We start from the raw sequence: 19,089 nt of genomic DNA, 5'->3' as shown, positions 1-19,089 counted from the left end.
TTTCTCGAGTTCATCGGCATTCGATCGCTGCGATAGCAATCGATTCATCCCAGCTTGGAGCTCGCGCCCCCAGTGCCATCAGTAGGGTTCACTTGGTGACACGGGCACGTGAAACCGACTGTCCCGTGAGCGTGCATCTGCAATGAACACGCTCGGCGGTCCCGCTGCTGTTGCGATGATGTGATTCATCTCGACAGACACGCCCCTTTTTGCAGCAAAAGGATTCATCGACTCGCTCGCTGCTAGCACCGTCCCCGCACCGTGTTGGGCAAGTAGAGGTTCACGCGGATGAACTCGCGCACCGAGCGGGCGTGCGACGGAGCAGCAACGGAACGGACCGCATGAACGCGCGCACAGGATCGGGCCCCGGCACAGTTCTCGTTCTACCGCTGGCTAGTGAGTACACGGTGCGTTGGGCTACAGCGCGCGTTGTGTGTGTGTGCAGTGTGCGTGTACGTGTGTGCAGCAGAGAAGCCGCCCCCCCGGGGAACACGGTACCCGGTGTGTGTGTGTGCGTGATTGTATTTGCGTGTGTTAAATTATCAGAAACGACCGCAAAAACATAGGAAAACGAGTGCATAACAAACGCGCGAAATTGTTAGAAAACATAAAAAAAAACAACAACAAACCTGGCGCAAAAAAGTACACGAAATCGCGGTGTGGTGTTTACCTTTGCTTGAGCAGACGAATTGGGGGATGCTTTGCGTGTGTCCTGTATGCGTGTGTGTGTGTATGCGCCCCCAACCCTTAATCGTATAACCGTGAGACCTGCACGTTGTTTTTTGGGGCAACTAATCGGAAATATCAATCGTCGTCAGTCAACACAACAACCACAGCAACAACAACAATTGCTCATCAACCCACCCCTGCGATCATCTTCACGGCAGCGAACGTCACAACGACCCGCATGGGAGAAGCCACCTGGATCAGTAGAGCAAGCAAGTAGACAGCGGTACCTGGTGTCAATTATCTCGGTACCTTGCAAAAGAAAATAGTGCGCGCACAACCCACCTTACGATCTCTCAGGAAAGAAATAGTGAAAGAGTACCTTTAGTAGACACTGTTAAGACAGCGAATAGAAACACTTGGCCGTAAAGGGTACAGACACCTGTAGGACCTACGGCGTGGAGTCGAGTGAACGAGCCAAAGGATCTACCACTCCTCGACCGAGACCGGTCGGGGACTGTCGGCGCAGACGGCGATACCCTTCACTGTGCCTTAAACTGTGCGTGTGTGGTGAGTGCCCACCGGCGGCTGGCGATCGACACCCGCACATACACACACCTGACCCATATACAGTACAAATCCACCCCGAAGGAAGATAGCAAGGAAACCCCCTCAAGACCGCTGAATGAATCGGACGCACTCGGCCACTGGGAGAGCCGACGCAACTTTTCGGTCATCGCACTAGAGAATGCCGCTACTACTACTATTACTACTACTACTACTACTGGCAGCAGCATCCTGTACGTCTAGCTAGGAAGTGTCTGTGTGTGCGGTAGATCGTTTTTAATTGATTGCTTTTGTTTGTTTGTTTGTTTGTCGAGCGCACTTGATCTGTTCTTTTGGAGCGAGAGTGTGAAAGGACCTTAAACGAGTGGAAAAATAATTCCACTCCAAAGTGTTTCGTGGATCAGAGGGCGAGAGTGGTGAAAGACCTCGTGTGCTGTGGGGGGAAAAGTGTCAACGAAAAAAAAAAAAACGGTTTACAACCCACAGAGCAAATCTTACACAGGACGTGGATGTATCTTCTGCGCGTGAATCGAATAGAGCTTGTAATCGGCCGCGTGTTTTTGTTCGAGAAGAGCCGTCCTTGTTTTTATTGGTTCTCTGTGTATCTGTGCGTGTGTGTCTGTGTGTATCGTAAGTGTGTTTGAAGGAGAGCAGTGCTCGGGGAGAGCAGCCTGAGCGGGATTGCGTTCGGGAGCGCTTCTTCAATCAAGGCTCGTTAGTCGGCATCGCGTCCCACCCCACCCTTGGCCCTTGTCGACGCATCTCATTACACACTCACACAGCACGCCACCCACCCGCCATCATCGGCCTCTGCGTCTCTCTGTGTGCCTGTGTGCCACGCGAAAAGGAACCGAGCTGACCTACACTACGGCGCGGTGCAGCACGTCCCGTATCAACTATCAACGCTTGACTCTGCTATCAAAAGAGCAACGCCCTGGACAACACGTACGAAATCATGGAGCCAGGTAAGTGTCGCATTTGATCGCAAAAAAAAAGAACAAAAATGGAGTACCGGCCGTGGCAGGCACTTTTGCAAGATACAAGATGGCTCACAGTTTTGGTCCTTCGAACCGGATGCGTTAGCGATTTCAACTTCGATTTGGGGTTAATATTGCTCGAACAAGCTTTAAATTTGGGGACCCTTTTTGCACTCTTTTACGTGCGCCTAATAAGCAAAGACATGTGTGTGTAACACGGTCCAAATGCTGCCACATCCATCAACATCTGCCAGCACTGCTTGTGACATTCCCACATTGACGGACCAGAACTAGGACCGTTTGCTGTTTGCTTTCGGGCTCCACATTGAAAAAAAGGCCAGAAAATCGATCCAAACCATTTTCCTGCTCCAGTTTTCGTGAAGTGGTTAGCGGCAAGCAATTCCGAAGTTGCTGGTGCAAAATTTCACTTTTTCCCATCGTGTTTTGGGGAAGGAAAATCGATAAAACCCATTTCCAACGGACCATTTAACGGTGGGCGAATCGAGTTTCGTGGGTTCGTCGTAGCGCGCTGTCGGGAAGAAAATCTCCAACTTTGAAAACCCTCCCCCCGTGTATGAAAAGTGAAAGTGAAATAGATTTAAAGCGAACACAAACACAAACACACACACACACAAGCAATCGTCCTATTTTTGCGCGAAATCACCGAGACCGGGATATACCGGAAGTGATCCTTTTGCTTCGTTTTTTGTTTGGGAGCCAAGCAGGGGTAAGGGGAGGAGCCCTTTGACTGTGTATGTGTGTATCGGATGGAGTCTTCACAGTGGTCTGGAGTTTGCGCAGTCGTTCGATGGTGTTTTTTGTCTGTTACTTCTTTCGTTTGTTGAAGATATGAACGGCGGTCGGCCAAGACGCTGGGGAGGATGAAACTCCCTCTGGGGTGCTTTTTGCGGGAAATCCGGGGAAATCGGCGGAAGATGAAGAAAGTATTATGATGGATGAATCCAGGGTGCGGAGCAGGAGAGGTCGATTCTGAGAAAGCCATTGCTGGCGACCCAAAAACCCAGAAGCTGCCGAAAACCTGGAGCTTTCCAGGGTTTTCCCAGAGCTAATCGAATGCTCTCTCGCAAAGGTACGGGGGCCGTTGAGAGGATAGATCAACGGCAATGGTTGGCTTTCGGAAGCGTTTGATTTTGATTTTGACGAGAATACTTATACAAACACACACACACACAGACGCAGCCAGAAACAAATAACCTGATCTCTCGGGGCGTTTGTGTACCGTTGCTGCTGATGCTGCTGCACGCGGAATGTGTGTTTAGGTCCATGGGCGAAAAGAGAGAAAAAAAATGTTCAGGAAAAAAAAACACCCAAACCCCGAAAACCAAACACCGGGAGCCGCCTTTGCACTCAACACACACACACACTGGCGGTGGCCGGTGTGGCGCGAGGAGGCCAAAATTTGTTAATTTGTTAACTCCCGCTGGCCGCTACCGGAGATGAGCAGCAGCAGCAGCATCAGCAGGAGCTACAACAGATCGCGTCGGGAATAAAGTAGACAACAAAAACCCGAAACAAATAACCCCAAAGAAAAAAAGGCGCGTACCGACACGGACCGGCAGTGGAGTACATCAGCCGCGGGAGAAAGGGGAAGGAGTTTTAGAAACGAGAGGCGAAATGCCTAGGAGGTCCTTGATGTTTCTCCGTTCTGTTTGCTTCCCGCCCGCGGTGTACGCTTGGGCGTCCAGTGCGTATTTGAACCACGGACGGGATTGTGTGGAGAGAGCGAGAGAGAGAGAGGCGGCAGAGGGAGGATGTACACACCAGAACGGCCAGTTCTAAGGCGTCTCCTCTGGTATGAGACACGATTAGCGCAGGTTAATCGCTTCCGAGTTCCGAGCGTTTACCACCTTGCCACTGAGGGGCGTAGAAAAAAAAATGTCAAAAAACTTTGAAACTTAATGCCCATTTCAAGAGACGACTGGGGCACGGTGACGAGACTAGACGACTAGGCGGACAGTGGGAGATAAAAAAAAGAGCGCCCCACGAGGGTTCACCTTCGGAAGGATGTGTATGCCAATTGGGGCTCTAGTCGCTGGCGGGCACTATGGGAAGAATGCATGATCGCGAGAGGGCATACCGAGTTGGGAAATGTAAAAAAAATATCAAAATTAATCCTAATTGGGGACAAAAGTACGACAACCAGTGCAATCGCTAACCTTAGAAAGTGCGGCGGGAAATCACAACAATCCTCCCAGCGGGTAAACTATGACGTAAGCATTTAATTAGTGCAGTGTTTAGCACGGCCTGTGACAGCGCCTTGAGGAATTCCGCGAAGGGTCTGTTTGTCCCATGTGTTTACATGTTTGTGTATTTGTCTTTGTGTGTGTGTGTGTTTGTATGGATTAAAATCATTAACGATTGCACTCGACTGATACGGATACGGATGGATGATGGCGCACTGATACTGCCTCCGCGAGGTCGGCTGGCGGCACAGTACGTTTGATAATAGTGAATTCCGACGTGGGGTCTACATCGAAAACAATCGGAATGTGTGCGTGTGTGTGAGCATGTGTCCAGTGTGAGCAATAACACACCGCAAATGGTTTTGTTGTGCAATGAGGAGCAGCAACAAACAAAAAAAAGTCCCATCTTGCGGGTCAATATCACACAATCGCTCGATCGCGTATAATGATCCGAGGTGCAATTCTTCGTTCCCTGGTAACGTGATGTTTACCACATTTGCACTTCAAAGTGGGCGCACGAGGAAGAAACCGCACAGTGTCACGGAGCCTTGGATGGGATCTTTTCTTTTCTCTTCACTAAAAACAACCGTAAAAAAAACAATATCAACGAGTTCTAACAGCAACACGGGTTGGGTGGGAGCATGATGCAATGGTTTTCATTCGAAATCGCTGCAGTGTGCGGACGTGCTACTGCCGGGAGCAATTAACAGGCTGTTCTGGAAAGTCTTCCAACAAACAAAAAACAACGTAAAATGTCAAGCAAACTGCTCCAAAAAATCCTAACAGTACCACGCTTTTGAGATATCGTTATTTAGAATGAATGTACTGTTTACATACTGCATATTTGGCTTTAATTAAGCCTTTCGATGCCCATCAGGGTTTACTGCATCCTAAATTACATGCTTTATGTACAAATATAAGCACAAACACGTTCTTAAAAATGATCAACCCGAACCGGTGCTAAAAGCATCTTACACCTTGCCGCAAACGTCCCCAGCGAGCCCCATAGTGGAGTGCGGCGCACAGTAGCACACCCTTGATGTGTGTCTCGCCTTTCGTCAAAACCTGTGCTGGCGTGCCGTTACCCCATATGTCAGCCCGCGTTTGGACGGCCGAGGTAAGAGGGACGAGGATAATTTTGGAAAGATCCCGGCATTCCGGTGGGAGGGAGACCCGCGGTAGATAGAATTACATTTGTTTTGATTATATTTGCCGTCCCGTTCTGTGGACCCCGAGGGGGGTTTGGTGTGTCCCGATAACTTCGGCCAACCTTTGTCGCCTGTCAGAAGCGATTTGAGATCATTGGGCGCGCTGCCGCCGCCGCCACCGTCGTCATCGTTGCTCTCATTCGGTTTCGTTGTTACCGTTCGAAAGCGAACGACGTATCACGACGTGATGTAGATTGATGTTGATCCCGAGGAGGGATCCCGATTACTGCTACCGTATTTTTTGTTTTTTTTTTTTAGTTTGCTTTTTCGGGTGGAAGTTATACTTCTAGCTTCCTGTCATGTCTAGACGAAACGGTTATGTTTGTGTGAGAAGTTGTCTTCTGGTGGTGTTTTCCCATTTTTGGAATACCTTCAGCAGATCGAGTCATCTCGTATCAAAATTGTAGGAAGCGCAACTCTGTCTACTGACCAGCCAAGACACGACGACGCGCCCTTTGACATCAAGCCCTCTGGTGGCTCAAAATCCCGAATGCAAGTGGTTTTAAGGGGCTGCTGCTGCTGCTGGAATTATCTGCATTGGTCGGCTTCTGTGACCACCACTTGAAGTGTGCGTTCCACCTGTTCTGTAATGCCCCGGGAGGGAGTATAAAACCTTCAACACTCCTCCGGTGATGCTCTCAAAAGCCTCTTTCGCCCGAAGCGTATGCGTGTGGCTCTTAAAACTATTATCGATTATCGACAATTAAGCCATTCATCGGTTAAGAGAGATCCTCCGGGCGTACTGATGAGCTTTGCCGACATACTGTGTTCCCTGCTTCAAGTACCTGCGGTAATGTACACCGGACCCGGTGTGTTTGTAAAAAGCGCTGTGCGATATGCCCACGATTGGATAAGCAAATTTTCATATTTCAAACCCCCGCAAAACCGATAGGAGCTGCGAAAGACAAAAGCCCACAAAAACCTGCGCCTTATTTAAAAAGCAAGGTCCTTTTCTCTCGCATATGCTCTTCGCTTTCGAGTGGCCACAAACAGTGATAATAGTTTTAAAGTGGTGTGGGCGCGCGCGTGGAAGATCCTTTACAAATCCCCGCCCGCTTGGTCTTGGTCTTAACTGTTATCCGGTTTTGTGTGTGCGTGTGTGTGTGTTGGTTATCCACTCGTTCTCGTAGTAGCGCAGGACCTCGAGAGAAAAAAGGTTCGTCTCTTCTAATCTACTTTCCTTTCTCTTTCGCCCGAGATCGCCTTGCTTTCACATCGATATGGTTAATGTTTTTGCGTGGCAAAGCGGTCGCTTTGGTTCACAGCAAAGTGTTCCTTTCACGTGTCTGTGTGTGTGTGTGTGTGTTCGAGCGCGCGCGCGCCTCCGTGTGGCCTTCCAACCGCACCACCATGCCAAAAGCAACACAATATCCTATTGGTATGCTGGTGTATCTCCTGGCAAGGGGCCCCATTAGGATCGACTGCCATTGATCCTTTCCCAAAAGGCGGACTCTCTCTTTCTTTCTCTCTAGCTCCGTTTTGCGGATTAGAAACTGATCTGGTCCGCTGCGCGGTACTCGAAAGTAAATGAGTAAAGCCGCCCTCCTGAGACCGGGAACAAACGATCGGGAATGGGCCAAAAAGAAAAAGTAGGATATTAACCCAACCACACGAGATAGAGCGGGAGAGGAGGTAGGGGTATGTGCCGAAGAAAAGAATGGAACAATTTTCAAGCCCAATGATCCGCACATCATAATCAAACAACACAAACCATCATAATCATCATCCTCTTGAAGCGCTTTCTTTCAATGAAGGACGATCCTCTAGCGGGCTCTCGCTCTCTCTCTCTCTCTCTCTCTCTGTCTGTCTCAGCGAACCTCTCGCCATAACGCTCTTACCCTCTGAGCTCCGAGGAGAGGAGATGGAGAGGAAGAAAAAGGATTGGTTTGGACCTATTGCTATTGTTAGTTTGTGGAATATAATATCCTTGTGGCTTTAAATTTTATCCTTTTTTTTCTGTTTGGCGGACAAGAGTCTTTCACTGTTGGGTGAGGATTTATTAATGTTAAGGGCTTTTTTTTTCTTCCTCTTGCTGTTACCTTCTCGCACCGCTCCACTCCGCTCCGTTGTTGCTATTATTACACGCACTGTAAAATTTGTGTTTTTTTCCCAACCGCCGGGGGATTATTTGCAGCGAACATAAAAAGAGGATCACGCCGCAAAAGGATATCATCATCTGCGAGAAGATGTGCCCTGAGTCGATGAATTCCACTTGAATACTTTGTGGGATTTGTGCAAATTCCTCTCGGTGTGCTTTTACCTTTTGCCTCGCTATGAACAAAAAAGAGGTCGGCCATTTTTCGGCGACGGCGAGGTGTTGGTGCAGTAGCAGCAGCAGCACCGTCAGCTGTAACGCAATGGAGGCGACCTATGGAGCAGAGTTTTAATTTCCTTCTCCTGTTAAACAATGAAACGCACACATGCATGCCCAGGCGAATGACATCATCACCCGTTTTGTGGTTATCCTTTACATTTTTTTTTTATATCCCTTTTGCTTCGGGATCATCACTTTTCACCGTGCGATCGATGGGAAAAAAATGGGCGCGTCGAGATTAATCTTGCCCGCAGGCGGTTGGTTAGAGCGATAGCTGCCACAAGGGAAAGGTGGTGACTTTGCTGCCCAAGACGCAAAGTCGACCCACATTGTTATCCTTTCGGAGGCGAGAAAATCGGTACTAAGGTTGTATTCGTTGTAAGGTTCCCCCCAGGGTGCCGAGCGATAGAAAACAGCTGTGCAAAAATTAGCCACACTTTCTTCCTTAAACTTACTTTAAGATCTGAACAAGTTTTTGAGACATTTTGTTTTTTCCAAATTGTCAGCGACTTTTACTTCTTTTCAATACGTTTTGCAAAATTCACACGTTTGAGACGCCTATCACTCGAACAAATCATAATGATTGTGAAAAACTTTGTCGATTGTAGTGAGATTCGATCCACAGTCGCTCCGTACAGAAGCCGTCCCATCTAGCCATTCCACCATCGGTCCGTGCTGATAAGCTGTGCGCTAAAAAGTGTACATATTTGTTTATCAAGTTTTTGTTCCATTTCAACGTTTTAAGCCTGATTAAAGCGATACAAAGAAAGATACATCAATCCTCTTTTTACCACCACTACCCCTTCCTACTTTCCCCTTCTCCCTTCACTGCCCCTTATCACACCGGATAGGGAAAGAAATTCCATCAATTTTCCTCCCATGAAAAGAAGACGAATAAAAAAAAAAAGCGCAGTAAAACAAGGAAAAGCGGAGGGACGAATAAAATGAATTTTTCCCTTCTCCTCCGCATCGCACCCAGCGGAAAGCACTTAACCGACGCAACCGACCAATCATGTCTCGCGCTTCCCTGTCTTTTCCCGGATTTCCACCAACGCCAACTGCCGCCCGGCTCACCATTTCCCGGGCACCCAATAAACCTGTATCGCTCGCTCTCGCACTCGCACTCGCACTCTCTCTCTCTCTCTCTCTCTCTCTCTCTTTCTCTCTCGCCCAAAGTCTTCCAGCAGCAAGTTCGGTGTTTCGGTTCACCGCAATCCAATTCCACAAATTTCGTCTTTTCGGGCCTGTTTTTCTTTACCGCTTGCTCTCTTCCCCCCTCTCCCTCTCCGCCCCCCCCTTTCTTTTGCATGTTCGTGAAATCTGTCTTCCGCCGAACCTGTCTCGGTCCTGCCCGGGGATTCATTTCGATTGCCATCAAAGGAAAAACAAATCGATATCCATTTCCCGGCCGTTTTCGTCAGCTTTTCACATCGTCTGTGTGTGTGTGTGTTTGTGTGCGGTGCGGAAGCGAGATTCTTATCAGCTCGTTTCGCTCGTGCTTCCCTGTCTCGCCGTTTCCCGCCCCTCCGCTGTGCCAGGCAAATGCGTAACAGGGAGAAAAATTAAAAGCCCTGGTAGACAGTGTGGAAAATCCGTGCCCGGCCGTTGTTGCGCGTAAGGCGGCCGTGGTGGTGGTGGCACCACTTTACGCACAAGCTGCAAGATCACAGGCAACACGTATCGTCCGATCCTGGCGTGCTGATAACGCACACCCCACAGACGCAGGCCAGAACAGGCAGCACAATAAAAACGCATTATTGTCGCAAGACAAATAGAAATAATTACTTTAATGTCACCGTCAGGCGGCATCGGCCGTTGCGCGCACCGGAAGGGAAGGAAGCGCGCGGTAGATTTGCCACTTGCAGTGCCCGCCGCGATCGTACCGTTGCGATAATATGTGCCCGAGCGCGTACTTCCGTGGCGTAGAGGGAGGCGAGCGATGATGTGTTTTGACGTGTTTCGGCTTTTTCTATGGCGAAGCGCACTTCGGTTCAAGTGACTCTCTGCGCGGCGAGTTACAATTTCGCTAATCCCTTGCAACGCATCTCTTCACATCTGTGTGCTCGCAACTATCGGGACAGTTTAATCTTGGTGCTCTCCCTTTTTTGGGTTCGCTTTCGCTGTGGGAGCCGGCTAGGAGCTAGGGAGGAAAAATCGCGATAACGCGAACGCACCGCGGTGGTGAAAGACGCAAGGAAAAATACGGCAAAAAGAACGCGATCACAGCTGAAATGAGATTACTACGGACTTTGTGTGTGTGTGTGTGTGTGTGTGTGTGTGTGTGTGTGTGTGTGTGTGTGTGTGTGTGTGTGTGTGTGTGTGTGTGTGTGTGTGTGTATGTGTTTTACGGTTTCATTGTTGTGCGTTTGAGGTCCTTTTTGTGTGTGTGTATAGTGCGTTACAAGATAAGTGCGCGAGGCTAGCGAACGCAAAAACCTGAGTCCAGGAAAATAAAAGGGGTGAAACACGCCCGAAACAGGAGTGTAATTGTTACGGCAAGTAAACCGCTCGTCTGTAATCGAATTGTGTGGTGTGTGTGTGTGTGTGCGGGCTTGAGAAAGGGAGTAGCTTTGTTACTACTTTGGCAAATTGCATCTTCCGAAACAATTACCGTGTAAGCTGATACGGCCGATGGGGCGGTGAAGTGCCATTTAATCTGTTTTCCTTCGAAAGCACATTATTATTAAGTGTATCGTGCTGTATCGGTTTGGTAGCGTTTGCAATTGGCACTTGAAAAGGATTGGCCACGCTTACAGCTGCACAGTTGCCGATAAAAGTGTGGCAGAAGGAATCAAATTAAAATAAACAAAAATTAGATTATATACTAAAACCGACAACTTAAAGGAGAGAATAACAATTGAACCAAAAAGGAAAGCCACACCATCGATGTGAAAAGTAAAGAAGTATGTTGCAAGCTAAAAAAAATAATTAAATATATAAAAGGCTATACATTGTGCCAAGCTTACTAAATTGATAACACTGAAAAAGCACCCTGAATAAGCTTCAAACTACTTGAGATTGCTTGATTGCAGGAGAGAAAATAAAGCCATTGCATTACGGCAATATTTCTCCCTTCGATGTAATGCCATTTTTTAGCACCTTAAAAACGTGTGAAGCCAAACAAAACTCACACAAATACACCCATGGCCCGGTGTAAATGGTTATAATCCTTTCTCGGCATGACCCAAATACGCACACCCCCCTCCAGAGCACATCCTGCAGCGCTGTTTTTCACCTTTTCGAAAAGGTGCGTGTGCGTCTGTGTCCATCGTTCGGCAACATCCAAAATCAGACCCAAAAACCGCTGAAACTGAAAACACACCTCACACACGCACAAACAAAGGCTTTCTCCACGCCTTTCTTGGGTCTTCAAAACAAAGCAAAAAAAAATCCCCTCTATACAAGTACGGAGGTGTCCATCATGGCTCAAGAAGCTGTACGCGCATCCTCTTGCACCTTTAAGTCCGCAACGTGTGAGCGCAACACCACACAACATTGATCCAGGGAGTTGCGTGATTGAATGTTATGCACACATGCACACACACACGCACCGAAACCTTGGATTTTTGGCTCTGTCGGGAAACAAAGCAGAGGCCTACATGCACACAGGACACATCAACAAACTCCCCGGGGTTTGCGCTTGCCTCCATACGTAACATTGCAATTGCTTTGCCGCAGTTGATCCGTCGTCACCGCACTACCACTCCATCAACTGGCTCATCCACGCACACACACACACACACACACACAAAACCCGGGGGGCACCATCACACCACAGCAACACCACGACGACAACACACTCAAATAAGCAATTTTCTTCGGGCGCGCTTTGTGTGCTTTGGTCCTTCGAACCGGAACGCCGGGGATTTAACCGTCATGGATGCAGCTCGTCGCCAAGCCAGGGGCCCTCGCCCGGCCGCTGTGCCGGGACGTGTTTCGGGCCCGGATTAGCGCGTTTTGTGGCATAGAGAGGCCACGGGTTGTGCGTAAGAACCTTCTTTTTGTCCTCCTCTTTCAGAGGTGCATTGCGGGAAAGACGGTTGAAGATTTGCCGAAAAGACTCCCTCCTCTTGAGTAGATGTGTTGCAGAAACGTCCGTGTCCGTTTTATTGTGAAATTTTCAAATATGCGTTTTTTGTTGTTGTCGTTCTTGGTTTGCTTCTTTTTGTTTTTTTTTCTCCGACGCACACACACACACACATACATGCCCGAAAGTGCAGTTTGAACCATCTTTTCCTGCAATGACAGGGAATTGCACTTTCGAAGGGGTATGGAGGGGAGGAAGGGAAACGATGCGTTAATACGATATTTGCCCGATCTGCACCTACCTTTCCCTTTCAACTTTTTTTTTCACCACTCTTTCGCCGGTCTCTGGTACACGCACAATATCTTCGACTCCGTTGTGGCTGAATGGCGCAAGCTAAGAGCGACAGACAGCGGCGAGGGATGGAGAGGGAGCGAATGTGTTGAAATTTGATCGCAGCAACCGACGGTCGGTGGCGTCCGGGGGGGAGGAAAGGAACGCCCAGGAGCACATATTCCTCCCTAAAGGGTTGTGCGTACACCTCTCCGAGGCTATTGTTTGGGGGTGCTATGGGATGGGATTTTTGCACGCATAAAATCACACTCAAACATGATATCAATGCACACGCACCTAGATGGATCATCTCGCTCTCTCTCTCTGTCTCTCTCTTTCTTTGCAATTAACAATTGTTCGACCATAAAAAAACCCAAAGAATGAGGTCACGTTTGGGATATCTTTTGCACCTCAGGAGAAAGGATGACACACACGGGGTTAAGATGTGCGGTTTATTGCTGGGCATTGGGTTTGGAAACTTTCTTCTAAAATCTTCCATCTGCCCCGTGCTGCTCCCGCCTTGCGCTGCACCAACTCGACAAGCCGGTGTACTGCTGGAGTTCTGAAACGTGAAGTCGTTGCTGTCGTCCGCTGCCTCTAGCGTCATTGGCAGCATCCGCACGGACGCAGGCTGACTAGCCGTATCGGATGTCACAAATCGGCAAGCAACCGCTCTTCTTCCACTGCCAACACACTGCTGCAACCGCGCAGGAATCCGTGGCCATTTGTTTGTCATTTAATATTCCAATCAATCAGCCTGCGCTCCCGGAATATGGTTGGAGCGCATTCGGGGCTTGCCGAGAGAGACAGAGAGAGAGGTAAAGAATCGATCATGCACCCACGGACGCCATACCTTTACAGAGGACGACGGATGGGACCCTGGGGGTGACTTAATTTAGGCCCCGCTGCTGCCTGCCCGTTCCTGGTGATGACTTACTCATTTTCCCTTTTCAGCATTGTCGATCGGAGATTCGGGAGGAAAAAAAAGGCAGGCGAAAGACAGTAACGGTAGCAACGAAATAAAAACCCAAATCTGATCCTCCCGGGGGTCGTTGTCATTTTTTCCGCGCGCGCTTCTTCTCTCTCTCTTTCTTTCTGTTTTCCTGTGTGTGTTTTTGTCTCTCTGAGTGCTACCGGTGTTTGCTGGTTATTTGAGATGTTCGGCGGAAGATTAGAGGACCTCTGCCAGCAGAAGGGGGAGCAAAGGGGTCGAACCTTTGGGTGTGCTCGGGTATTCAGAAGCACTGGCCCATGCGCTCTGTTTGGTTCTAGCGGCGATACGGCCGACCCTGCGCAACGTCAGGCACCCTCGAATCTCGCCCAGCAGGAACCTTGAGGCCGCCGTCGTGCGGTTCGTCCCGCGATACGACTCGGCGGCGGAAACGTGGAAAGTACGAATCGGCTACACAGGCTGGAAATGAGATCAAGATCAAGCGCAAACAAGAGCACGCTGGGAAGAAGGGAGCTAGAGGTGATCTGCGGAGTGAATATGAGATTGTTGGATGCATTTTTGGCTTTTGAGATATAGGTTTTTTTCTGCGTCAGTATCTTTTGGAGTGTGCATTCACCAAGAACTTGTGCCAAGAAAAAAATGAGCAAAAGATCCTTCGAAACATTACGGAGTTTATCATGGTTCGTACCAAATCTTCTAGGCCAGTTTAAGCAACTTGGAGATCATACGCTGCAAAATGGGCGGGTTTGCTCCGGAACCCAAAAACAAAACAAAGCGAAGACTCGCTTTGAAATGTAAACCGCCGTGCGGAGGGAGCTAGAGCGAGCGGGAGCGGATCGGGTTACCTAGATGAGCGATACATTCCATCGATCTTAGCAGCAGTGGCAGTGGCAGTAGCGTGCGCGCAGTTACCGGGGTTTTCGATGTACGCGCAACGCGACGGACGGGTGATCCGTGGCTTCTTGGCGGGGTATTTTTGTTGTTGTTTATTTGTAGGGTTTGTGCGGTATCTTCCGACTCATTCTCTGGTCCGGTGCACTCATGCAGGAAATGAGGGTTAACTTCTATCGCAAGTCATTTCGGAGAAATCGTACACTGTGCGCTGTGGGTTCTTGGAGGCAACGGACGATTGGATAGGCGAAGTTCTGTGCGACAATCTGCGCTGCGAAGGAAGAACATTGGGAACACATGTTTGGCTTAGTTCTCGCGACGTATGGCGAAAGAGGAGTTGGCGGAGAAGCTCCAAAACATTGTGCACATCTTCAGGAATTATTCTACGCCTAGAATATGGCAAACCGTCATTATGATGTGTGAAGGCCAAGGATTCATGCTATTCCCATGCAACATCAACAACTGGAAGACGCTCCTTCAACATTGGTGCCTGTTTTGGAGTTTACATTTCAATATCCTAGGCTCCTCCAGTCGGAAAGTCTTGCGCCGCTCTCGGTCTAGATATATCTCAACAAAATGTAAATATTGCTTGAATAATATTGGATGATCATATCTTGGATGAAAGAAAAAGATACAATTCCTTTCCATGGGTTCGTGTCCTGACCACAAAAACCCGACAAAACTTTGTCCATGAAGGGCACAAAGTAAGGCCCTAATGTCCTGGACGCGGGATATACGGCGTTACGTCACATCCGAGCACTCACTTCACCGTTCACCATCCGCTTGCCTCCCCCCCCTCCATTTCCATCCATTATTCCACGCTCGGGGCATACGAAATGTGCGCACGTGGAGGGGAAATGATATGCGATTATTTATATTTGGATGACATTTAGGTAATGAATTGTGCCGAAAACATAATAACGCGCACAGCACAAAACCCTGGCCCTTTTTTTTTTTTTTTTTTGGTTATTTTTGCCGTTCTCTATCCCGTCCCGTTCCGTACGGGCCCGTCCGCACACTTCCGACTTTGCTCGTCGGAACCGTGGATGGAAGCGACAAACCCGTGCGAGAGAGGCATTTCGACGACAGCAGAAAACTGACGAAGATGAATAATGGTGCTCAAGTTGTTGTTGCTTTTTTTTTCTTCTTCTGCTCGTTGCGCTCCTCACCACACCGGGACCGGGTGGAGGAGAGGTTAACAAGTTGTAACTTCATCATGCTCGTCATCATCGTTGTTACACGCAGGGCGGCACAGGCCCTTGTGCGCCCTTTAACTCGGACCTCGGAGCGCGGCGAGGCGGGTGAGGCGCGGGAAGGAAAGGGGAATTGTGGGATTGTCCTGGCTCGCACCCCTCACAACCCACGACACGGGCGGACGCTGGCTGGATGGTGGCGGGTCGGTCGAGTGACAGTGCTTTCGAGCGTAATTTATTATCCACTTCCCAGTGAGCCGCGACCGTCCGCATTTTCCCCTCATCGGGCTGGAAACACTGTAAAGCAGTGCCACTGTGCGGCCAACACAGAGAAAGAGAGAGCGAGAGAGAGAAAGAGAGAGAGAAAGCGAGGAAAAACAAAACCAAACAAAGGCTCTAAAACGATACAACAAAATAGATCACGGCCATGCCGAGGAAGATGATGATGATGAGGATGATGATGTCCCAGTGGGAAACATATGTTAACAGCGATTTCTCGGGATGTAATTTTCCCCGGGACGCGAGAATATGCTCTGCCTCGAGTCAACTCTCCGTGTGTCCCTGCCCCTTTTTTTTGCTCAACTGTCCCTCGGGTACTTGGGCCGCGTCAAGTGGGCCCTCCTCTCGCTTTGGGCACAACGAGCGGCCGGAAAAACAACGTACAGGCAGCGCACGTATGCCAAAAAACAACAGGAAAATCAAGACAGAACGAATTGCAAATGCAATGCAACCTTCCAGTGGTAGTGTCTGCCCCGGACCGGATGCACTTGAAATGCGGCCGATCCGATTGATCGATGCCCAGCAGCACCGAGGGGGTACAGTAGAAAGGGCCCGAAATAGTTTGGAAAATGAATGGTTGATTAATGAATGCAAATGTTTGCTTGCTTCCGCTTTTCCATCAAAACTATGCCTGTGCTTATGGAAGTATTCCCACATGTCTGTGCAATTATGAAGCCCGATAGCTGAAGAATGGTCATTCAATGATCTCCAAAGCGCAAGGTACCTAACGTGTTCGGGAGGATGCACGCTGCCCCAGGTGTGAGTTGTGCGTATGCGCCGGAAGTGAAGGTACTAATTGGCATTAACATTTTAAACCCCCATCCATCCCTACCGCTGCAAGACACATTGTGTTGTGCTGTTGACATCTCTCACAAATTGACAGGGGAACAAAAACAAAAAAACGCCACAAACGGTGTTTGTGCCTAAAGGAGAAGTAACACGGGGGATTTCGTTGAGTGAAAATGATTGATTAAGACGCAACAATGCAGCACAGCGACGGCTTTGAGGCCACACGCGCAATCCATTGCAAAAGGGAGGGCGCGGCCGGCGTCGGTGGGGGAGGGGGGGGGGGTGTCAAGCTGCAACCTTTTGTCACCTGCAATTGCCACACGCGCCCGCCACAGTGAGTCGAAGGCGCACAGAGAGGCATAAATTATGGAACACGCGACAAAGGTGCTCGCACACCTCTGGGGGGCGTTTTTTACTTCTTCAATTCTTCCTTCCCTTTGCTAGAATACATTGAAAGCTTTGAAAGAGGACGCTTAAAGAGAGAAAAGAAAGAGAGAGAGAGAGAGAGACAGGGCAGAGGAAAGGAAGTGCTAATTAAAAACGGTTCCGGGGCGCACAGCGCGCACTACGAAAATATTTCACCCGAAAGGTCTAATTTGCTTTTCGGGGGGTTTTTTTCTTCTTCTTTTCTTTCTTGTTGCCCCACACACACACACACACACACAACACCTTACGCGCCTGTGGGGCGGATAGTGGGAACCACGAGGGGGGTGTTTTAAGGAATTTCGGGCAGATTTTTACCGGTTCCCGGGGGCCGTGTGTGTGTGCGCGATGATGCTTCCGGGTGGACAGAGGTGAGATAAGGCAAAAGGTGGCGACTATGGAAACGGCATCTCGGGTAACCTACTTTTTGAGAGTATTCTGCAGCATATAGTAAGTAAACCTTGAGCAGCAGTCCAGGATTTTGAGTAACATCAATTTGGAGTTTTTCGAAGCGCCAGGATTAGCATCAATGCTAAAGAGACACAGCTATCGCTTAATTTGAATGGAAATTGGAGCTCCAGTACTCTCAAGAAATTGAAATTGTTACTCCGACTCTGTTCCAGAGTAAATATGTTGAGATTGATCTTCAGATTGATATCAGAAGAAGAGCCTAGCATTCTTCTATTATTAAGAACAATGCCAAAAGCACATGCACAATGCATGACCGAAATGAATTCTTCATGATCTAAACCAGGTATCTCTAGTCGTTTGAGTCCACGGACCACACATAGTGAAACACAGAGGATGCAAATGGTTTGTTTTTTGTACATTAATATTGAATCCTTTTGTTTCGCCATTGAAAAGTAAAGACATAAACTTTGAAGAATAATAGCATAAAGTTCCACTGAAGGGCTCTCGGAGAAGTAATTTGAGGACTTTTGATTTAAGTTATATCAGGCAACTACATTAAGGCCTACATTAAGAGACAAGTAAACACGTTCCATATCTGTGACGTCAACACGAAGTTGAGAGATGTATTCAATTCATGTCGTTAGTGCTGTTGTTAGTAATACCGTAACCAAACACTTACACTTAAACAACAACTTGCTGTCAAAGACGTTCACCTAGCAATTCCATTTAAGGCTGGCATTATGAGTTTTCTGAAAATAGAACAAGAATAACATATTAAAATTGTACACAACCACACAACTGTTCATAAATTGCATCCTTTCAAATGCTCGCCTGTTACAAATGTCAAATCTTGTTCCCAAAACGTACCCAAGCACTTGCAACACTTGTCCCAAGAAGTCCCGCCAGCAAGAAAGTAGGAGAAAGGGAGAGTCGGTTATCTTCAAGAGGCAAGAAGCTGGAGCCCAACAGTCCGGCCCCAGACAAATTGATTTCGCTGTCCAAAAATCCAATTTGAAACGTTCGCTGTGTGCGTGCCCAAATGCTTCCCTTCATAACTTTCCTCCAATCCATCCCGCTTGCCAATTAGTGTGCCCAATCAGAATCCTGTAGAAAGGATGGGGCATTTTGCGCCATCCGGTTGCGTTTTGATTGTTTTATTGCATTACAAGCGTAGAATAATACCACATGGTTCTACCCGCTCCTTCTTCCCCCTGTGGGTTTGCTGTGTTTGCCATTGTTTATTTGGCCACCGGGCACACACACACACACACACGCAAGAACCCGTCGACGACAATGTCCTCCGGTGTGCGTGTGTGTTGCGGTTGCCCCGGGGCGGATGATTTCATCACAGCCAAGAGCCCGGACCGATATGGTTTCCCGGGCAGAGTTTTCCTGGGAGATTGTTCCAGCGCTCTCGAAGTGAATCGTAACAGATGGACCACACTGCTATCGGTCTCTCTCTTCTCTATACGCAGCCTTGCACGCCGGCATGGGATAAATTTGTTGCGATTGTGCTCAGCACTCTCCCCCCCCCCTGAGGGCGATCGGGACGCTTTCGATTGTGTTTTGTCTGACAATCGCATCACGATTGTTGCAGATAAAAATCGAATCCTGGTGGCAGTCCCTTCCCCCCGGGTTTGACGATACCCAAAAACCGCAGAATGAAACCAGCCGCAAGCCGGAGCCTTCCTGTGCCCCGTGGAGTGGCGAGCGGCATATAGCGAGATTATGCGATTAGCCGATAAATCACATTAAAATAATTTGATTACCGCACCGGGACGGCACACCAAAACGGTGCACTGGCGGGTGAGGCCTCCTCTTACACTATTCCTTGTGAAATGTAAGGTGTGGTTCTGCT

At 48.7% G+C, this 19,089-nt stretch overlaps 1 protein-coding gene and 1 long non-coding RNA gene across 2 annotated transcripts in view; one reads left to right on the top strand and one right to left on the bottom strand.

The window, feature by feature from the left end:
- Positions 1 to 384: 384 nt before the first annotated feature.
- The window catches only part of LOC121594361 (paired box protein Pax-1), a 65,337-nt gene continuing 46,632 nt past the window's right edge, over positions 385 to 19,089 (top strand). The window contains exon 1 of the mRNA XM_041917534.1: positions 385 to 2,198. Within this exon, the coding sequence (XP_041773468.1) occupies positions 2,189 to 2,198 (10 nt within the window). The 5' untranslated portion in view covers positions 385 to 2,188. The remainder of the gene's footprint in view (positions 2,199 to 19,089) is intronic.
- LOC121594367 overlaps positions 17,788 to 19,089 on the bottom strand; it is a 43,495-nt gene continuing 42,193 nt past the window's right edge. Inside the window, exon 3 of the long non-coding RNA XR_006004950.1 lies at positions 17,788 to 17,980. This is a non-coding gene — a long non-coding RNA (uncharacterized LOC121594367). The remainder of the gene's footprint in view (positions 17,981 to 19,089) is intronic.

The sequence above is a fragment of the Anopheles merus genome, chromosome X (genome assembly GCF_017562075.2).
Source record: "Anopheles merus strain MAF chromosome X, AmerM5.1, whole genome shotgun sequence".
Classification (NCBI taxonomy): domain Eukaryota; kingdom Metazoa; phylum Arthropoda; class Insecta; order Diptera; family Culicidae; genus Anopheles; species Anopheles merus.
This window is presented reverse-complemented; position numbering and strand designations above follow the sequence as displayed.